Genomic DNA, 23,913 nt, shown 5'->3' with positions numbered 1-23,913 from the left:
ACGGATATGTCATGGGTAACATATGTTTCGTTAAGCACCTTTAACAACGCATCTTGATGCACCTCAGAGCTCAAGAGTAGGGCTAACACTGATATACGCGCCGACTTGTTGCGCAACTGCTCGACCACGCTATACTCGCTATGTTTCAGGAATTTTAGAAACTCCTTAGCCTCTTCCTCATTTACCGGCTCATTGATGAGTACGTCAGTTTCTTTTTCCCTTTCAGCCTTGACATCTTTTGTCTTTGCGGGCTTTACTCTGATATTTCCCTCGTCATAACGTTTCCTACTTCGTGTATGAGAACCTTCATTTTGCGTGCCCCTGGACGCGCTAGTTATACTCTCCCCCTCAGGTATTGTTATATTGCAGTCATAGCTCTATGGCACCATCCTGTCATCCTTATAAGGGAAAAGATTGGGTTTATGGATGACTATTTTGGGCCTAGTTCGCGACCCCTCCTCATTATTCCCTGACAAGGAAATAATAATTCTCGGTTGGTTGGTTCTTTGTCGTTCATTCTCCAGCACACATATTTGTCCTTCATAAGAACTACCATCAGAAACCTACAACTCTTTGTTAACTATAAGGCCTTGTACCATGACCTTGAACTCTTCACAAATTTGGATCATATGATCCACCTCCCCATGGAACTCACAATGGTTCTCTATTCCTTCTCCTCCTTTTCTAGAGGTCAGTATACCTCTCTTCACCATCTCCTCCCATATTACCTTCATAAGTGTCTTCACCTCAGCAATATCTTCCTTGATTTTTCTTTTCTTTGTTTCATTAATGGCATTCACTCATTGATTGCCATGATCCGGTAACGGGCTTTCAGTATCAGGGGTACTATCAAATTTCACAACCCCAATTTTGATGAGCCTCTCCATGACCTTCTTGAACCCAGTGCAGTTTTCAATTGAATGCCCCGATATTCCCGCATGATATTCACATTTAGCATTTGTATTATACCATTTGGGGTAAGGTGGCTGCAGCGGTTTCAAGTGAAACAGAGCAACGGCATGTGCATCGTATAAGCTTTGATAAAGCTCACGATATGTCACAGGGATAGGAGTGAATTGCATCCTCCCGAATTCATCTCGTGCCGATTCTGTCTTTGAGTATTTTGTTGCTCACCCGTAGCTGTTTTAGGTTGTCCAACTGTGATTGCCCTGGAATTGAAGCTATTCATGTTGTTTACCTCATTGTCTTTTCTCCTTGGGGCTGATCTTTTAGCTACTTCTCTCTCGATTTTACCGCATATCATGGTATTCTCAATCATCTCACCTGCCATAACTATATCCGCTAAACTTTTTGTGGTACTTCCAATCATATGTGTGATGAATGGCGCCTTCAAAGTATTAATAAATAACATGGTGGTTTCTTTTTCAAACAATGGTGGTTGTACTTGCATTACCACCTCCCTCCATCGTTGTGCTTATTGCCTAAAACTCTCATTAGGTTTTTTCTCCATGTTTTGAAGTGTGATCCTATCTGGCGTCATATCAGTCACATGGTTATACTGTTGCATGAAAGCCTGTGCAAGATCTCTCCATGAACTGATTCTTACACGGCTCAACTGATTGTACCACCTAGCCGCCTCTCCCACTAGGCTGTCCTAAAAACAATGGACCAATAGTTGATCGTTGTTCACATAACCAGTCATTCTTCTACAAAATATTGTTATGTGTGCCTCTAGGCAAGTAGTCCCGTTATGCTTTTCAAACTCTAGCATCTTAAATTTATGAAGAAGCACCAAATCTGGAACCAAACTTAAGTCATTAGCATCAATCCCATGATGATTACCAGCGCCTTCTAAAACCCTAAACTTCTCCTCTAACCACCTGCAATGATCTTCCAATTGTTTTGAGGATTCAGTAGCCATTTTTTCCTTCTCCATTAAATCCAGATCAGGAGTAATAGAGTTGATCGAGCTATCACCCAAATTATTTCCCAAACCAGATAGGAAATTTATGGGGATTCCAGCATCTACTGGCCCATATTGAGGCCTTACTGTGACAGATGGCCTTCTAGGAGGTACCTTGGTTTGCGGGGGCACATGAGGTGGAGTAAAACCCGGAGGAGGACCTTCATTCTCCTCTTCAGTGATCGCCATGGGAGCTTTTCCTTTATCAGTGGCTCTTAGCAGCTGAGCCATTTCAGCCATCATGTTTCTCTGAGCCTCTAGCATCTGCTCCCTCATTTCATTCTGTATTTTGGAAAAATTGCTCTTGCATATCTTTTTGTAATTGCTCGAACCTTTGATCTATGTTCTTAGTTTTAGTACGAGTGCCGTAGGGGTGTGTGATTTCTAGATTTCCTTTTCTACCTCTCTCTTTTCTACCTCTCTGGAAAGTAAACTTTAACTAATCAAGGTCTTTCTATAACCTTGAATGCAAATGATGTGATGAAATGTTATGAGATGCAAATGTATGAATGCAAAAAGAATATCGATTCTGGTTCAACTTCATTTAGAATATTTTATTTAGAAAAAGAATATCTTTACATATAAGAGGATTACAAATACGATTTCGCCCTAAGGCCCAAAGCTTTAACTCTATCTAATAAAAGGGCTAACTTTCGTCCTACATCCGACAATGATGAATACATCAGACTCAATACGTCAGCTCGAATTGCCAAATCTTGCACATACTCAGCAACCTCTTGAATCTGAGCTATGGCTTCACCAATGACATGATCCCTTTTTCTGACCTGTTCTTTAGCCTGATGTAGCTCTCCCCTCAGATAATCCTCTTGCGCCTTGAGCTGTCCAACCCGGAGTTCACTGTCATGCAATGCCACCTCCAAATCTTCAACCTTGCTTCTTAGCTCCTTTAACTCGACCGTAGAATTATGGTTTTGGTGCCAACGCAGGGATTTTCCAAGTTTCATTACCTTGGTCTTCAATCCTTTATCCTCTTCCTCTAATGCCAAATTCTGTACCTGCATTTCTTGGAATTTCCTCTCCAGTACTCGGCTCTAACCTTTTCTTCTTGGACCTCCTTCTGCCACTGATTCGAAGATCCTCCTAATCTCGCCCTCTTCAAGGCTACTTGTGCCCTTTTGTAATGTTCCCTTAGATCATCTCGATCTTCCTCAATCTTCTTTTTTTCTTTCCTTTCTTTCTCGACTTCCATCTTTTGAACATCAACGTCCAAACTCAAGTACATCTTTTCTTCTTCGAGCTTTGCTATCCTCCTCTCGAACTCCAAACTTTGTCTCTCGAACTCCTGTTTCATAATTTCTAACTCTGAGGCTCTTACTTGCAAATATTCCTCCATTGGTCGAGCTTCTTCCATACTTGGCTTAGGGATATTATCATTAACTCTTCTACCTCTCCATTCTATGTATTCTGGTGTCGTAGCAGGGCTAATAGCTTTTCCTCTCAATCGACAAGTCTTCTTCCAAGCACTAGAAACTTCACTAACTCTCCTCTTGTAATCAGCTCCTCTATATACAAACTCACTTTGAGCCAACCCCTGAGTCGCTGGTATGAACTGTCTCAATCCATGTTGCCTCAGTACGAGCAAAGGGGCATAGCAATGGCACCCCAAATCCCCAATAGGGGTACCCAATCAAAACTACCGCATCGGTAAAGAACCTCACCAGGCATCATCCATGGAGCCCTCCACTCGATATCTTTCGACTGAAGGTTCTGAAGTAACGCTATCCAATTCTCTTCTGGAACATCAACTCTCCTGGTTGAAGCTACTATATCTTTCAACGGTGAATAATCCTCAAAGTAAACCCGACAAACCACCCTATCTATCAACCGGAAATGACTGTAGAACCAAGCCAAAAGCAACTAAGCACACCCTATAAACCTGCCAGCACCAGCCCTCCTACATGCACCTAAAGACCTAAATGTTTCCGCCAAAATTGCGGGATGTAGTGACCTTTTATCGAGTCGATGAAAAGATCCGTGGTTGCCTCATCCACATATCCCAAAGCCCTAGGGAAGACCATCAATCAATATAAACTTAGGGCAAAAACATCTATCTTCTTTGTCTCATCAGGGTGTGTCAAAATCAAATTTTTTAAAGCGCCCCACGAGATGCACTTACACTCACCTTTCTTTTTAATTCTGGCCATGACTCACTGCTCGCTCATCCCCGTAATAATCATCAATTTCTTCCAAAAGGTAGGGACACAAGAAGCTCGGGAATAGATCCTATCATTCTGAAACCGGGGACAACGAAGTAAAGCAGTGTACTCTTCCACAGTAGGTACCATGTCTACCTCCCCAAAAGTAAAGCAACTGTACGCCGGGTTTCAAAACTGAGCAAGGGCTCTGAATAAGTGCTCGTCTATCTGAATATCAAGCAAGTAAGGTAAGCCTCCATAGTTACCGTAGAATAATTGCTTAGTCTCTTTGCCCCATTGATCCCAAATTGCCTTAAGCTCCTGGAGATTATTCTGCGTGACGCTAATACGAGTGTAATCTGACAACTCTGATATGTATCCCTCAGCTATACTATCTCTCTTTTCTAGTTGAGTTTGCTCGGACCATCTGTGGATGTTAACGTTGCCTTCCACTTTATCAAGAAGTCTGTTCTCCATAATAAAACTTCCTAACTTAGAAACTGATCGTGAACCGATATCTTTGTAAATTCAAAATGACATGCAAGCAAAAGAAAAGAGATAGTCAGTATCACATGATATTAATAAATTTCAACGATAACTTATAAGGGTAATGTCTAAGTTGGGCTTATATGGCCCTTCGACATGGGGTTGGTTCTAAAGTTTGAGGTACCCGAACCAGCAGATTCCTCGATCCTCACCCATTATAGGCTCATTTGAATCGAGTTCAGTTCAGGGGAATACATTTCCCTATGGCTACACGGAGATAAAAATCTCACGAAACCATAGGTACGGATGTATCCCGAAAGTGATCCACTATCCTGCACGGAGGCGAAAACCTCACGAAGGCGTAGCTTCTCACTCCCACTTAAGGGTGTGACCACAACGGTCATGCAAATGCAATGCGATCAAAATATAGCATGCAATAATACAAACACATGTAATGCAAAGAGGATTAAATTTTAAAATTTTTAATTTCCGACATTAAGATAAGAGATAATCAATTACATGGCCTGACTCTCTTATTTTTCCCCAGTGGAGTCGCCAAGCTGTCGAAACCATTTTCAAATCGAGTTTTGGAAAATGAGAATCGATTTTAAAAACGAAAACGGGAGTCGCCACCAATCTTTTTAGGTGTAATTGGATCACCTTTAAAACATTTTGTTTTAAAATCATTAGTTTTGGTCCACGAAATAAAAGAACGGGTTCGGGAGTCGGTTACGTACGAGGAAGGATTAGCACCCTCGTAACGCCCAAAAATTGGTACCTAATTGATTATCAAATGTCTTTAATGTCGAAAGAAAAAAATTTAAGATGTAGTCCTCTTTAAAATATTTTAACTTTGAAAATTGGGATTCATTAGCGTCAAAGTATTGACATTAAGTTATCCCTTTTTTGAAATTCCTATATCAAAACAGCAAAATGCTATATCCAATAAGTTAGGACATATTGCTTTGAAATTCCAAGATAGTGGCTTGCATTTAGAAAACCTCTAAAAAAAACTTAGAAGGGTACTTAATTATTCGAATTCAACGAGAAAAGTGGCAACCCAATAAGTTAGGGCACTACTTTCTCGAAATTTCCAAACACCAAGCATTGCCTTATTTGCAAAAAATCTTATTTCGAGGTAACAAATAAATGAATAAAACGAATAAAAAGACAATAACGAATAAGCTAGGAAATATTCGAGATTAAAAAAAACTAGTAATAAATAAACAATCATTATGTAAGACTAAAGAACGATAGTATAGTGAAGATAATAATAATATTAATAGTAATAATACAAGTAAAAATTTTGGAATGATGTGTGAAATTATATATATGTATGTGAATATATAGATAAGTAAACAATATATATAGTGAGTGAAGAGTAAAAGGTAAAATAAGTGTATTTAAAGAGTAATGGGTAAAATATAATAATAATATAATAGTAGTAATACCGTAATAGTATTAGAAATATACGATATATAATATTGAAGGTAAATACATAATATATACATATTAGAAATAATCATAATATTAGAAACAACTATTAATAATACTACATAAATAGATATATAGTAGTAGCATATACATGATATAGTTAAAAATATATAAAGTAAGATAATATGGGAAAAAAAAATATATATATATATATATATAAACGATATAATATTAGGGCATATGCAAAACAATAAAATACAATATTAAAAGATATATATATATATATATATATATATATATATAAAATGTATACATAATATAATATTAAAATATTTACATGATATATACATAATAATGTAAAAAAACTATTAGTAATATTATAAATATATACATATAGTAGTAATAATAATATAAAGGTATTTCATATAAAGCAGTATGCACGTAAAAAAAAGAAAAGAGAAAAATAATAATTACAAAAGTATGAAATCAAAATAATATGTAGAAACATGTTTATTCTAAAAGAATAACTGAAACTTAATTGAGAGAAGAAACAAAATCCAAGAGATAACTTACAAGTAAAACAAATTATTGAAATGAAATTTGGGCTAAAATTAATTATGTATAAATATCCGAGATCTAAAATTAAAATGCCCCAAATCTTAAAATACCGCATAAAGGGGCAAATTGAAATAGCACACATGATGCAGGCCAATTTAAAATAATATAAAAACTTAAATATGGCCCGATTGAAGGCTAGCACAAAGGAGGGGACCAATTGCGCAAATTATCCAATTAAAGGTAACATGCATGGTCTCAAGCAAAAAGATGATTCCACTCCCCCCATTCTACTTTGTTTTATTATTAATCAAAACCACTGCCCATGCTATTTTGTTTTATTGTTAATTAAAACTATTTCCCCATACTATTTTGTTTTATTGTTAATTAAAACTACTTCCTCATACTATTTTGTTTTATTATTAATTAAAACCATACTTTGTTTTCTTTTTTTTATCATAAAAAACCTTTTTTTTAAAAAATAACAAAAAAAGAGTTAAAACAAAGACCCTACCACCCTACATTCATTTTTCAAAATAGAGAAGGCTCTCAACTCTCTCAACCCTTCCTCCTCCTCGGTCATCGGACGGCCATCAACAATCACATGATCCACCGGCCACCGACGGCGGCGCGCCGTCCACGGTGGCGAAAAAATCTTCCGAGGCCTTTTTCACTTCTCTTCTTGAGTAGAGCCCGGATTTGGGGTTAAAACGACCCAAAACCTTCAAAAATTAATGAGAAACACCCTAGAACTCAAGAATCCATTCGGTTTCCGGCCACTTATCTTCGGCAGTAGCTTCCTCGGTCGTCCACGATGTTGGAAAACTGAACACCAGTAAGTTTCTTCCCTCTTTCCCTTTTTTATATTTTTTTTGCAAGTTTTTTTTTGTTAAAAATATTTGTAAAATAGATAAAATGAACGAATAGAAAGAAGATCAAAAAATAAATAAATAAATAAAAATAAGGACAACACGTTTTGAACTTGTTTTTTCCTTTTGATTTCTCCCAAAAATCTCTGAAATACAACCCCCTTTAATACAATCTCTTCTCTCCAAAATACAATCGATTCCCCCCCTTCCCCATGGCACAAGGAACATAGGGCTTTTATATAGCCCAAAATCCAAAGAAAAAATACAAAGAATTTTATTTTTTGGTGTTTTTCTTTGCTGTCCTTTTTTTTGTCTTCTTTTGCAGGTATAGAGTGGTGGAGGCAAGTGGGTGTGCTGGTGGCAGACAACTGGTAGTGGCGTAGGTGGCCAAGGTAGGGTGACGGCTAGGGTTCATCACCACTTTTCTTTGCTGAAAATTGCTTAGGTTTGGGTAGTTCTAATTTGGGCTGGTTTTGGGTATTGGGTTTGGGTAGGTTTAGTTATTGTAATTGGGTAGTTTTGATTTTTGGGCTGTTTAACATTGTAAATGGACTTGGAATTTGGTTATGTGGATTTTATTTTTTGCTTGTTTGCTTGGGCCAAAAATTGGCCATTACAACAAGCGTATGGCAATAATATGAATACGAGTAAGCAAATTTACATGCATGCAATAGCAATAATTTCACAACATACATTATTTAACATTAAGCTTAATAAACATAGAAACGAAGTAATAGTATGAAACAACTTAAATCAAATAATAAGATAATCTTAAATATAAAATATATATGTAAAAGGTTTAAGATAAGTACTATAAAAGCAACTTAAAGTAAATGATAAAAATAATTTAAAACCATTAATGCAAAGTCTAAAATAAGTAATACGTTAAAAAAATTTAAAAAATAATATACATGGTATATAAGAAAGACAACTTAACATAAATATATGTATATAAAGAATAAATAATGTATAAAGAGTTTAAGATAAAAACATAGGGAAATTCAAAATAAGTGATCCATACAAAAGAAGTTTAAGAACAAATATTCTATAAACTTAAAACAATAAGCTATTCAAAAATAATATATAAAAGGTTTTAAAATAAATAAATAAAAAGCAAATGTAAAGTGATTAACATATATATAATAATTCAAAATGACTTATGTAAAAAAGGGTTTAAAATAAATGATATGTAAGGTAATTTAAGATAAATAATGAAAATAAGTTTAAAATGAATATTATGTAGTGAGAAATTTAAAATAAGTAACATACAAAACATTTTAAAAATAAATGGTATATAAAAATAGATAATACATATAAAAATTTGAAATTGATAATATATATGGAAAAAAATTAAAGTAAACAATAAAACAATTTAAAATGAATAATACATAAAACAAGTTTAAAATAAATAATGTATAAAGCATTTTAAAATTTATAATACACAAAGCAAATTAAAGAATGACATATATGAATAATTTTAAAATAAATAATATATAAATTAATTTAAAAATAATTAATAAGAAGTTTAAAATATATGATACATAAAAGAATTAAAATAGACAATATAATTATATTTTATAATAGTAAAGTTCAAGGGTAATATAAAGAGAGTCATTTGAAACATATAATATACAATAACTTAAAATATAAAATAATTTGAAATATATATATAACAAAACAATTTTAAAGAATTATAAAGATATAAAAGCTTGAAATAAACTATATGTATACATATATATAATGGGTAAGGAATAAAGAAATAAATAATACATATAAAATAGATTAAAGTGGCATATATACATAAAGTAAGTTAAAATAAATAATAAGAATTTGAATAAATAGAACATTAAAATAAGTTAGAATAGATATAAATAAACAACATATAAAATATTTGAAATAACATATAAATGAAACAAAAAAAGAGTTAATAAATGAATTAAATAGATTTAGGACATGGCTAAAAACAACTTAAAATTCGGGCATAAAAGTATAAATATTGGATAGTTAATTAGGGATCAAAACGAAAACCAAACAAGATCTGAGGGCCAAATTTAAAAAAACAAAAGAAGATAGAAAATGGGGGTTAATTGAACGAGATTGCGAGAGAGGAGGACTAAATGCAAAATTTCCCTTTTAGGGAAAGTGCACAGACCCCACCCCCAAACGACGTCATTTCAAGGGTGAAATGAAACCCAAATTCTCTTTTTAATCTGCCGTTCTCTTTTGTTTTCCAAGAAAAAAACAAAACACCCTCTCCCCCTTTTGTCTTTCCAACGATCGGGCTCCCTCACCGCCCACCGTACCACCACCGTTTTCGGTGGCCGGTGACGCGCAACAATAGGTATTTCAACCCCGTTTTTGGGACCCTTTGAAGGTCGAGTTTTCAGCTAAACAATGCGGAAATGAAAGGGTCTCTCCCTCTCTAAACGACGCGACCCCGACGACGGAGGAAGGATCTCCGGCGACGAAGCCCCGAGCGATTCCGATGAGGCCCTCTACTCCCTCCTTTTATTTATTTTCGTGCCCACTTTATTTAATAGATTTGCAAGTAAAGATAAAAAGAAACTAAAAGAGATTAGCAATGAAATGAAAACAAAAAGAATAAATCGGAAATCACCCTTTTTTATCTGTTTTGCTCTTGATTTTTATTGCTAAATGTTCGTGTCCAAAAAAAAAGCTACAAATGGATGTTTCGACTTTTATAATCGAATTACATAGATTCGTTTTTTGTTTTTTTCTTCTTGTCTGCTATTTTTCTTCTTTGTTTCTTGTGTTTCGAGTGCTAGTTTCGTCTTGCAGGTGTCAGACGCGTGGAAGGCTGATGGTTGGTGCCCCAAGCGGTGGTGGTGGCGTGCGTGATGGCCAAGGGCAGAGGGGGGAGTGGCAGCTGAACTTTGGTGGCTAGGGTTAGGGTGGCTGCTGAAAAAAAGTTTAAGATAGTGGGCTGACTTGGGCTTTAAGGTTTTAGGTTATTGAGTTTATTTTAGGCTAAAATCTGAGTATTGGGTTTTAATTAGGTTTTGTTTTAATTTTGGGCCATGTATTGAACTATTTTTTTGTTTATTTGGTTTGGGTTCTTTTAGGCCAAAATTGGCTATTATATTAACAATGGATGATGACCTGATTAACGAGGCTTATTAACTTCAATCACGACTTTCCCAAACTTAGAGCTTGAGAAAAGGGACCCTAAACTCTCCACAAAGCTTTGGATTCCTTCATAGATTTTGATCTTGGAACTTATTTTGCCTTGCTTTAGATAATCCTCCATCTCCACAGTAAAATCTGCAAATCTGTCCAAATAGGAGCTCACCAAAAAGCCCTCCATTCTTGCCTCCTTCCCCACGATATTTAGCAGATTTCTGACCCCCTCCCTCTCTGTCCAAATCTGCATCATACATGGAATTTGGAATGCATGGAATTTGGAATCCAAGTAAGCTTGGGTCATACACTAGAACAATCAGCTATAAAGAAACATATATAGTAGAGACCTGGTTATACTGAGAAATCATTCCACAAACTGGAATCCTAGCGTGAGGGTTGACGTGATTCAGGACTGCCTCAAGCATTTTACCACCCACATTCTCCAGGTATATATCAATACCATTAGGGAAGTACCTGCAAATCATTCTTCAATTCATGCTTAATACTAATAGTATACAATATATGTTGTTAGAGTTGTGTAACCTAAATTCCTGTTAAAGAAATAAAATACATTGGTAAAATAGAAGATCTATGAGGGTGAAGGCCGAGTGTTGAAATACGGTACAAAATACATAAGTGTTATCCGTATAAAAATACACTTATTCTATTTGATATTGATTAGAATAATATGTTTCAACCTTATTATATTATTTCTATTTGACATTGATTAGGGTAAGATTTTTCAAATTATAAATAGATGTAGTCGAAACTCCTTCTGTATCATTCAAATTTGATTTTTCCCGAAATTTTTTTACCTAAAAATATATATTTTTATTTTTACTATTTACGATTGTTCTATTGTTATTATCAACATTTAATTTTTACATTCGTAAATTAGAATTACTTACTTGCTCAAAGCCGCATCAAAATCAGTTTCTTTGTTGTAGTTGAATGCATCGTCGTACCCGAATTCCTCCTTTAAGAGTCTCACCTAATTAAAAAAAAAAAAAACAACAACAACAACTGTAACGTGAATATTAGATCAACTTTTGTCGTCACTCAATTATGGCTTTAATTAGAAATGGTAAATAAATGTTTTGATATTTATGATTCTTTATTTTCAACTTCCACCTGTTATTTTTTAGATTTATCTCATATAAAATTTAAAAATAACACATTCATGACTATATTAATTACTTTGAAAAGAAAAAACAATTTAATCATTTTTAATAATAATTTTTAACTACATTTATATTTGATATAATGTTAAATTTAATCCTTGACGTTTACATTTTTATTAATTTAGCCCTTATTCTTCTTTTTTTTTGAGTTAAATATGACCTCAACCTTTCAAAAAGAGTTAAATCGTTTTTAATGGAAATACTAACTAAAATATTAAAATTTTGATGATGTTGTTATATAAACACGCATGGCAGTTCACATGCACTTTTATACTAATATGACATTATTTGTCTTATATTCTATGTTAACAAATAATTTTAAATTTAAAAATTTATAAATTTTTATAAATTTTTTAAAAAAAGGCATGAAGTACATGTGGATATTCATTCGAGCTACTGCTTAAAAGTTTAACATTTTAGTCAATATTTTTGATAAAAATAATTTAACTCTTTTAAAATGTTGATAGTCAAATTTGTCTTTTTAAGAGATTGAGAGTCAAATTTAACTAAAAACAATTAAATTGACAAAAACATAAACATTAAGGATTAAATTTATGATTATGCGTTAATATTTTCTTCAACGGCTTAATATTTTATTGACTCGTGATATAAGTTAATAAAAAACTTATGGTTTTCTTTCTTCTCGCCTTTTCTTCCATTTCTCTCCAAACCACCGTTTCGATATAAGTTCGTTATACAAATAAAATTTTACAAAAATATATATAATTTGTCTTTTGTACATGTTAATGGTTAGATTTATTGAAAATTTTAAAATTTGAATTAGAATGACAAATTTTGTAAACATTGAGAGTTAAATTTGTTGAATTTTTATATTTAAGATCAAATTGATAAAATGTATAAACATTAGAGGAATAAATTTATTATTAGACCAATAAAAAGTCCATGTCAGTATTTTTGTCAAATTTCAAATGGTTATTAACATTCAATGAGAAAAAATTTAATTTGAATAGTTTAATGACCAAAATAAAAACAATTAAAAATTCAATAGTCAAAATAAAATGCGGACAATACTTTAGTGACCATTTCTATACTTTATCTAAAAATTTAATGGTATTAATAATTGAATTAAATTTTAAATTTAAAAATAAATAGACTAAATTTCTTAAATTAAAAAAACAAAATTTCAAATATAAACAATTTTTACATTCAAATATTTATGACAAAAATAATTAATGATTAAGCCAAAATCAGGCCTCAACTATTTCTATTTTTTTATTATCAGAACCTTTTTTGTAATCACACATAGGGATGAATATTCGATCAAGTCGAGTCGATTTGAACAAAAAAATTTCGAGTTAGTGAAGTTGACGAATCCTATTTTAGCAACCGAACTCAATTTAATTTTTTTTTCAAATCGAATCGTATCGAATCGAGTCAAGTTAACTAATCCTACTAGTTATACTCAATATTGTATTTACATTGACTGATTATTTAATTAGTAGATGAAATACAAGATTATTTAACTACATAAATAATATAATTATTTTACTTTTTAACTTAATAGATAAACATTTATCCAAATGATGTAGTTTTGCCTTTTCTAATTCAAATTTTCAGATAACTCAATTGTATAATTTATATTCGAGTTAAACCGAAAAACTTAAATTTTTTATTTGAGTTAATTCAATAACTTAATTAACTCAAATAACTCAAACTATTTAGTTTAAAATTTAAAAATTTTATTGAATTTTTGTAATAGAATGAGATTTTGGGATTTTTTTTATAAAAATAACTCAAATAATTTAATTAATTGTCAAAATGACCCACATTTTTAATTAAGTACAAGAATGACCTGAAATCTACAGTAAAAGTTGGTGGAGCCAAATGATTTGACGCCACCAACATGCCACGTCAGCAAGGAGCATAAAAAAATTAATTTTTTGGTGGAGCTATATAGAATGGCGCCACCTGTATAAATACTAGAAAAGTACTAAAATTTTTAAAAATATGGGAGACTTAAAAAAATTTAACCATCTTCTGGTGGAGCCAATTAATATGGCGCCACCAGATTCCCTACCTGGCATGTCAGTTTCCTTTTTTTTTTATTTACTTTATTTTTTTTATGTTTTGTTTTTTATGTTTATTTATTTATTTCTTATTAACTTTAAAAATTTAGAATATATTATTAATATATATAAAATCATAATTTAAAATATTATAAAATAAATTAAATAATATATAAAATATTTTAAAACTAATAACAAATTTGAAAGTTTAAAATATTTAAATATTTTCTATTATTAAAAATATATTTAATATTTAAAAATAATATTTAAAATTTTAAAATTAATTTTAAAATATATATTTAAAATTTAGAAAATATATATATTAATAATATATTCTAAATTTTTAAAGTTAATAATAATAAATAAATAAAATAAATAAAAAATAAACATAAAAAGTCAAATAAATAAAAAAGTAAAAAAAAAAGAAAACTGATATGGCAGGTAGGGAATCTGGTGGTGACGCCATCTTAATTGGCTCCACCAGAAAATAGTTAATTTTTTTTAAATCCCCTATATTTTTAGAAATTTCAGTATTTCTCTAATATTTATACAAGTAGCGCCATTTAACATGGTTCCACCAAAAAATTAATTTTTTTATGCTCTCGACTGACGTAGCATGTTAGTGGTACCATGTCATTTGGCTCCACTAACTTTTAGTGTAGATTTCAAGTCATTTTTGTACTTAATTTAAAAAGTGAATTATTTTAATAATTAATTAAATTATTCGGATTATTTTTATAAAAAAGCCGAGATTTTGCTTATCCTAACCACACATCTTTGCATTAAGCCGAAAATGTGTTGTTTCCGTGAGGATTACGGAGTAGCTATCTCTGCACCGCACTCCAAATGGGGTGGGGCCTAAGCACCATTCACAGTTCGCCACTCACTATCTCTCTTTTTTCAAACAGACTAACTCCACTCAGTCTCACCGATAACTCATCATCATTTTTTGACGTTGCATTTGAAATAATTACGCAATTTTCGACGGTAATCATGGATACAAAAAAAAAAAAAAGGAGGAAGAGGAGGTTGAAATGGAGGAGTAACACAGAAGAAAAAAATAAGAAGCAGCAGAGTGAGTGAGTACCTTGGCATCAGATCCGGTGCTTCCAATGACTCTACAACCCTTGAGCTTAGCCAATTGCCCCGCAACCATTCCTACACCACCTGCCGCCGCTGATATGAAAGCGTTTGACCCCGGCTTTGCCTCTCCCAGCACTTCTATCCCCACCCACGCTGCAAACCCGGGAACCCCTACATCCATCCATCCATCCATTCATCACCTTTATATTATATCTATAATTTTATAGTGAGAAATTCAAAGGATGGAGTAGTAATTATGAATTTACTAATCACCAAGACAACTGAGATATTCTGGCAAGCGAATTCCAGCCTCTGGGTCAATCTTTCTTATGAGGACACTAGATGGCACCACACAGTACTCAGCTACAGGAAAGAAAGCATTCAACACAATATCACCCTCACTGTACTTTTCATCCTTGGATCTCATCACTCTTCCAACTCCAAAAGCAGTTATCACATGCATTCATATATATAGGATTTATTAACGTCTACAGCTAGCTCGTTACAGACGCTAAGCTACTGCTAGCCATTAATTACTGCTTAGCTTAAGGTATGAAATGATGAGATAAATTAATGGGAGGAACCTGGTTAAGGCTGAACTGCGGAAAATATAAGCCGTCTTCTTGGCCGCTCATTCTGGTACGAAGATAAGGATCAACAGAGATGAAGAGGAGTTGAACGGCTACATGGGCGTCGGGTATGGAATCGAGCGATAAGGACAGCGGCACACTGCGGAGCGTTAGATGATCAGTGGTTGGAACGCCTTCGGCAGCGTACCCTGCTAAATACCATTCTTTGCTTTCCACAACATTCACTGCCATCTTCCCTTTTCTTCGCCACACACCACAGATCATGCAATGCTAGTGCTACCTATTTATGATCTCTTTACTCATGTTCCAACTAACTTCGATTTGTTTATTATATATCAATGTTTCACGTTTGCTTTTATTTATTTATTTTTTAATTATAAGAGAGTCAAAAATTTAAAGAATAACTCAAACCTAACCCCTTGCCCTACTTGGGTAGGTATTCCTAACAATTAGTATCATGGAGTACATAAATGGCTAGGTTGCATTTGGATTTAGATTTTATAAAACTTGGATGATATTTTAGAGAATTTTAGATATGTTGAAATAATTTTGATATCATCCAAGTTTTATAAAATTCTCTAAAATAAAAAGACCAAAATGACAAATAAGCCATTTAGTATAAGTTGAGGTCATAAACAAAACAAAAATCTTAGATTTTTGTTTGTTTAATTAATATAAATAAATAGCTTAGTTATAAATTTAATTATAAATAAATAGCTTAGTTATAAATTTAATTATGTTAAATTATAATAATTATATTATAATTATATTATAATATATTATAAAATAAATAAAATAAGGACAAGTGGATGGTGATGATAATATATAATTGAAAAAAATATATGTGTCCGCCATTGTAATACATATATTTATTATTAAATAGATATTTACTATTATTATTTAATTGATATTAAATTATAAATTAAATTAAATAGTTGACAAATGTGAGGTGATGATAAAACAGATGTGTAATAAATATATGTAAATATTTGTAATATAATTATTTATTTACTTATATTTTAAGCTAAAGATATTTATTAAAATTATTATTAAATTAATTTATTATAAGTATTATATTATGAATTGAATTAAATAAAAGCCAAGTGTATGGTGATAAATAATTAATTTATTTAATTATTTTTAGTAAATAGATATTTATTATTATTATTGTTAACTAATATATATATATAATAAAGTAAAATAAAAAAGAAAGCAACAAAACAAAGTAGAAAAGAAACAGAGAGTAATTCGAAACAAGGGAAAGGAAAGAAGGAAAAAAGAAAAAGAAAAGGAAAAATTAGAGTTTTGAAGTTTAAAGCTTTAATTGCTAATATCGCACTCGAGGCATCCACGAAGAAAGAAAAAGAAAAAGTGGACGAGGAGTAGACACGAAAATCACGGTTTGTATTACTATAATTCAAATCTATTTATTATTAATTGTTATATTTTAATTAAAAGGCATAGCAAGTAAAATTAGGTAAGCAATTGAAATTATGATATTGATTTGAATGAAATTGATTCAAAAATGTTTATGGCTATTGAAATTGAATGTAAACAAATTGGAAATTAAAATTGATTTGAATTAAGTAATTGAAATATGAATTATATGAATATTTGAAAATGTATATTGATTGAAAAGTAATTAGTGATTTGAATTTGGTTGGAAAGTGAATTAAAATATGAATTAAATAAAAGTGCATTAATTTATGAATATGTGTGAATATGTGAATTGTGTATTGATTGAAAAGTAGTTTAAATTGAATCGAAATATGATTATATGTGATTATCTGAAATATGTATTGGTATTGAATTGTTTATTGATTAGAAAGTGGAAAAGTGAATTTGAATTGAATTGAATGGTGAATGTGTATGTATAATTGAACTGTATATTGGTTTGAATGTGAAATTGTAATTGAAAAGTGATCTTGAATTGGAAATGAAAGTGAATTGAGAATTAAAATACCCTATTAACTAATCGGGCTGAGTTGGATATAATTGGCATGCCATAGGATTTGGAAGAGTACGAGATATATCGGCTTTGCCGATCAGGCACTTTATGTGTCATATTTCAGGCACCTCGTGTGTCGTATCAGGCACCTCGTATGTCGTTTCAAGCACTTATGTGTCATATACTGATCAGGTACTATGTACCGTTTTAGGCACAATGTGTCGTACTGGTGTGTTTGGGTTGGAATCCGTGTATCTGTCAAAGTCCGGGTTAGTTAATAGGGGGAATAACTGAAACGAGAAAATTAAATAAATTTGATTGATCGTACTATTAAAAATGTGAGAAAGAAATTATGAGTTGAATTGTGAATGGAATTAAGATGTGAGATTTGAAGCATGAACTTAAGGTTCATGAATTTGCTAAAATATCAAATTATTGATATTGAAATCAGTTGAATAAATGATATGAGAAAATCCAATGAATAGATCGATTGAACTATTGAAAGTATGAGAAAGTGAAATTATGAATTGAAATGTCAATTGAAATTGAGATATCGAAATAAGAAGTGAAAATAGAATGAATTGGAAATAATGAAATAGTGTATGAGTTAGTTGAATATAATCTTATGAATTAATTATAATTATTTTTATTGAAAATGTTGGTTTAAATAATTATTGAAAGACTAATGCGGTAAGGTTTTAGATATGAAATAGAATAAGTTATTGAATTGAGATATAGAAATGAAATATGTGAAATAATGATTTTATGAAATGATTATTGATGAAATGCATGCAATGAATATTGATATAGTAAGAAGATATATAAGTTAAAATGAAGAAAAGCTATTTAAGATACATATTACTAAGAAAATTTAAGGTTTTAAATGCATGAATGATTTATTGAAATTAAATTGTGGTAAGATTAATTATGTATATTTATTGTTTTTACCTTAAGTATTTGAATTATAGTGCTACCACTGGGTGTATACTCAGCGTACAATTTGTTTCCGTGCATAGATTAGGTACAGAAATTTTTGAAGATTTGAATTTTGAGATTGCAAATTTTCATCTCATCACATCTTCAAGCAACAATACGGTATGTTTTAAAATTTTGAATAGAATGACATGTACTTAGGAAAAATATTAAGCATGTTCCAGGTGTCCATTTTTATGTTCAAATATATTAGTAATTAGCCAATAATTACTTTGGCACCAAATGTAATATTCCTATATTAGGTTCATTGAGTCAAACATGGTATAGGGGTGTTACACTTTAGCCCCCCAAAATATAACATTTTTTGTAATGCCCCTAAAATCATCATGTTGAATTTGTAAAGTGTTATACTCGAAATGTGTATAATTGATTTATTGAGTAAATGAAATAATGACATTGGTGTTGTAGAGAAAGGTATTGGATACTGGAGAAAGTTGAAAAAGGTATTGTGAGATATAAATATGAGGTATTGACTAAATTATGAAAAAGTGAAAAATGATGAGGTCAAAATGTGAATATTCAAAAGTTAAGGGGTTGAAGTATAAATTTAAAAAGTTGATGGAATAAAAGTGAAAATACCCAAAAGTGCATAAGGACATAAATGGAAATATAAGATTTGATCAAGGGGAAAATGGCCATTTAGTAAAAAAAGATAATTTGGGGAAAATTTGCCAAAATACCATTAGATGTGTGGATGAATTATGACCATTGGATTTGCTTAGTCTTGAAGTATAAAATATGGGTCATTGGATTGTAATCATGATGTTAGTGATATTTTACACTATTTAATTAGTTTATTATTATTTTAATAATATTTTATTTAGATATTTTATTAATATTTTAATTATAAAAAGTTAGTTTAAAAGAAAGAAAAAACGTCTTTCCAAGGTGAAGAATTTTCTTCATCTTTCCAAGGTGAGAAAGAAAAGGGAGAGGAGAGAAACCTTTTTTTCTTTATAAATTAGTCATTTTCAGTCAATTTCATCTTTTTCGCTCAAAAATATTGAGAATTTCATAGCCATCAAAAAGTTAAGAAGAAATTGGAATTGGAAGGGAAGAAAGTTGAGAAGAAAGTGAAGAGATTAAAGAGACAATGTAAGAATTTAAGTGTCTTCTTATAAAATTTATGTTTAGTTGAAGTAGAAATATGAGAAAGTGATTTCTAGTAAAGAAATTGATTATGTATTTAAAGTGTTCATGAAGTAAAAAAAGAGAAGAAATAATGGAAGTGTTGGAAACAAAGTGAAGGTGGTGACAAAAGTGAGGAAGGAAGAAAATTAAAGGCAAAATAGTGAAATTCTAACAAAAGAGAGGTAAGTACTTCAAAAATTTTACTATACTTATTAAAATCCAAGTATAAAATATGTGAAATTGTTATATTAGTAGTTGCATGATTAACTTAAAAATATCTGTGCTACATTGATTAAAGTATAGTGACTATATTTATTTAATTTAATTTTCAAAGTGAATTAATGTTGTGTAATGAATGTAATAGGCCAATTTTGACCTGACCCACTAAACAACAAACCAAACAAGTAAAAACCCAAACCACCCAGCCCAAATACAAAAATTAAAACCAAAACAAATATTACCAGTCCAAAGTTCAAAATAAAAAGCCCAAATTTTGCAGGCCCAAAATTAAAAACCCTAGCCCAAAAATTACAAGCCCATATGCCTAAGCATTTTTTGCAGAAACTTAAACCCTAATTCCATGTGAGCCGCACCCATTCGCACACCCCCTTCGGTCGCCCCGCCTGCGCCTCGTCCCGAGGCCTGGCACCTTGGATCATTTTGCACCAAAATGGGGAAAACCCACCTCCATTGACTTCGCCCAGACCTACAAAGAGAATGAAGAAAGAAAACAAAGCAGAAAAGCAGAGACGAAAGCAAACAATAGAAAAATAAGAATAACAGTATACAATGAACAGTAAATATCAGCTATAAAAGCCATTGGCAGATTGTAATCTTTTACACAATATAGTAATCAAAAACCAAATTCAAAGTTAAAAAAGGTTATTTTTTTAATATTTTATTTGTTATGAATTTATTTTATAAATAGAAATATAATAAAAAAAGAGCAAAAAGTTTGAAAAAATGTACCTGAGGGTGCGCTCCGTCGCCTTGAATGGCCGAGCCCGTCACCTCCGATGAAAGGTGGCTCTCTTTCAAAAAAAGAAAAAACCCCTAGAACCGAAGGGTTCTTCATTCCTTTCACAATTTTTAATCATTTTTTAGAAGAAATAACCCTAAATTAGGGTTTAAAGAGTAAAAGAAGCCCAAAATGACATTTTTACTTTTTCGGCCATCGTGAACGGCGACACCGTCACCGACGACTGACGGCCGCCACGGTGGCCGATTACTTTAGCCAAGGCCGGACCGATGGCTGGAAATGGGGAGAGGGAAAGAGGATTTGAGAGAACCCTCTGAAATTTTTGGAAAAATAAAAGGGAAAATGTTTTTTTTGGGGATTTTTTATATTTATATAGGGACTAAACTATAACACCCCTATCCCGTATCGGTTGCCGGAACAGGGTTTCAGGGCATTATTAGGATTTACATATCATTTAACAAAAAATCCAATAAAATACTTATTGATTCAATGCATCATATAAATAAACATATTACTGTTCAATCAATAGCTTGGCACTTGTCTAAGTATCAAACAACAACATTGTTAGTATACTTGTACATATTTCGTATAATTTCAACATTGAGTTTAATAATAGTCTCAATTTACATAATTTCCTTGTATCAACATATCAAAGATAATCATATATGTACATGTCACGAAACATATTATTCTCTTACCATTTCTTCATAAGCATATTTCATTCATTTAGTTATATCAATATTTCATGCACCATCATTTCCATATATCTCATGTATATATATTTTGGTAATTGTTCATATTAAACTTAACATAAATTAAATTCCATGTACCTATACTTATTTCATTTATCTATCTTCTTAATTAATTCATACAACTATTTTGTACATATATTTCCATATGACCAGTTCTTGTAAACATTTCACACAACCATTTTGTATAACCAATTCATATAACCATTCGTCATCTAGTACATATTACCTGAATATTAGTTGTTCAACAGATGTCTTTGCATCTCTCATCCACGATCTTATTTATCTTCGACATGATGCCATAGTGCCTTTCAACTATGGTCTTACTCATTTTTTGTCATGTTGCCTTGGTATATTTCAACCATAGTCTTATTCATTTCATGACACATTGCCATGGTATCTTTCAACTATGGTCTTACACATTTCATATCATGTTGCCATGGTATCTTTCAACCATGGTCTTACACATTTCATATCATGTTGTCATGGTATCTTTCAACCATGGTCTTACACATTTCATATCATGTTGCCATGGTATCTTTCAACCATGGTCTTACACATTTCATTTCAGAAAGCACACTCCCGCGAACCTCATCCTTACAACGGGATTATCAGTCCAGGCTAAATGCCCTGTAATATAAACTCATAGAGTATTGTCGGGATTACCAGTCTAGGCTAAATCCCCTGCAACGACAATTACTCTAATGAGCTTGGATCTGAATTACCAGTCCAGGCTAAATTCAGACCTTAATTCAGATTACCTGTCCGGGCCAAATCCATTTTACACATATTCTTCGGGAGGGCTATATTAGAATAGGATTACTCGTCCGAGCTAGATCCTTTTTACCGTCAATTCTTTTTTTAGAGATCTATCGAAATTTCCTTTCATTCAACTGGGATTTCTTCTTCTTTTTATCAAATATATCAATGTTTCATCAATTTTCATACCAGGAATATTTAAATCATATTCACATCAATAACATACATTTCAAGCATTTAAGAATATAATTCAATTTACACGAACTTACCTGGCTAAATTGCAAAGATTCCAAGATTCAGAGATATTTTGGTAAATTTTTTATTTTCCCTGATTTTCACCCAATCTTGATCCAAATTAATAATTTCATTCAATTTATTAATTTAATCAATAAAACAATTCATTCCTTCAATTTGGTCATTTTTGACATTTAAAGTTTTCTGTCAAATCATATATAGGTCGCTTGTTACAAAAAAAACGTACTTCATCCGGACAACTTACGGTACATTAGTAGCTGCTATATTTCATCCGTGTAACATACAACAGCTTGACCTTTTACAAAATTTCCCCTACAATTTTTCTTTTATTCAATTTAGTCCCTGAGTCTAAAACATGCAAATTAACCATACTAGCTGAATATTCATATATATTTTTCCTCCTCCTCCTCTCCATTCCACATCCTTAATATATATAACATGCTTATAAGTAACATTATCTATAATTTCACTATTTACTTATATGTATATTCAAAGTTGTCCACCCGTATCATAGTCACTAAATTATTTTTATCTTAAGATATAGAACTCCAAATTAAGATCTGTTAATTTTCCCTGAAACTAGACTCACATATCTTCTTATCATAAAATTTTTAGAATTTTTTGTTTAGCCAATAAGTACAGTTTATTCTTTAAATTTACCCCTGTTCTGTTATCTGACAGTTCTCACCCTTCTTCGCTAAGAATTAATTATCTCCTTGTACGAGATTCAGATGATGTTCCCGATTATTTATCTTGAAAATAGACTCATTAAGGATTTTAAACATATAAATTTAAGCCATTAATTATTTTTCTCAAATTTTTTCTGATTTTCCAAAGTCAGAATAGGGGAACCCAAAATCATTCTAACCTTGTCTCACAAAATTTATTATATCTCATAATTCACAATTCCATTTCTTACACCGTTTCTTCTATAAGAAACTAGACTCAATAATATTTAATTCAATATTTTTTTCATCCTCTAATTCAATTTTTATAATTTATGGTGATTTACCATGTTTATAACACCCTTATTTTCTTTCTCTACACTTTCTCATCAATTTCTCTTATTTTCTCTTCACTACATGTCAAGAACATAGGTCCATATATAAGAAAACTCTACATTAACATCAATTCCATGCTTTTTAATAATATCAAACTTAAAAATATATTGAAATCTTGATGTTCTTACCTTTTCTTATTGATTTCAACCTTTAACTTGATTTTTCTCTCTCCTCCAGCTTCTATTTCTTGAATTCAACTTGACATTCTAGCTCCCCATAATCTCCTTGTTATCTTTCTCTCTTGATGGCTATGGAAATTCTTTTGATTTCTAGGTGAAAATGATGAATTTTTGGTGGAAGGACCAAATTGTAAGAAAAGGAAACTTCTTGTTTTCTTTTTCTTCTTCTTCTCACGTTAGTTGCATGAGAATGGTGATCATCTTCCTCTTTCTTTCCTTACATATATATATATATATATATATATTAAATAAAATAATAATAAAATAATAAAATATCATTTAAAAATCAACTTAAAGTATTGATAAACTAATATTTATTTATTTAATTTATCTAAAATATCTCCAACATCATCATTGTCTCTAGATTTCTCTCTCCTTCTAATTGACCATATTGCCCTTGATTATCTTTTAAA

At 31.5% G+C, this 23,913-nt stretch overlaps 1 protein-coding gene across 1 annotated transcript; it reads right to left on the bottom strand.

The window, feature by feature from the left end:
* Positions 1 to 10,026: 10,026 nt before the first annotated feature.
* On the bottom strand, positions 10,027 to 15,923 carry LOC108478460 (2-alkenal reductase (NADP(+)-dependent)-like). Its single transcript, XM_017780919.2, has 6 exons — positions 15,441 to 15,923; positions 15,130 to 15,313; positions 14,861 to 15,027; positions 11,474 to 11,556; positions 10,913 to 11,039; positions 10,027 to 10,809 (listed from the first exon to the last, which is right to left on the bottom strand). Exons 1-6 carry the CDS (start codon positions 15,708 to 15,710, stop codon positions 10,549 to 10,551), a joined length of 1,092 nt encoding a protein of 363 aa, XP_017636408.1. The 5' UTR covers positions 15,711 to 15,923; the 3' UTR covers positions 10,027 to 10,548.
* Between the last annotated feature and the right edge of the window lie 7,990 nt (positions 15,924 to 23,913).

The sequence above is a fragment of the Gossypium arboreum genome, chromosome 12 (assembly GCF_025698485.1).
Source record: "Gossypium arboreum isolate Shixiya-1 chromosome 12, ASM2569848v2, whole genome shotgun sequence".
NCBI lineage: Eukaryota > Viridiplantae > Streptophyta > Magnoliopsida > Malvales > Malvaceae > Gossypium > Gossypium arboreum.
The sequence above is the reverse complement of the archived record's forward strand: the minus strand, read 5'-3'. Positions and strand labels throughout refer to the sequence as shown.

Coding starts and splice junctions, on each gene's coding strand:
- LOC108478460 (XM_017780919.2), bottom strand. CDS start 15,710: ATGATCTGTGGTGTGTGGCGAAGAAAAGGGAAGATGGCAGTGAATGTT. Junction 15,028..15,129: donor AGAATATCTCAGTTGTCTTG/GTGATTAGTAAA, acceptor GGATGGATGTAG/GGGTTCCCGGGTTTGCAGCG. Junction 11,557..14,860: donor GCACCGGATCTGATGCCAAG/GTACTCACTCAC, acceptor TTTTTTAATTAG/GTGAGACTCTTAAAGGAGGA.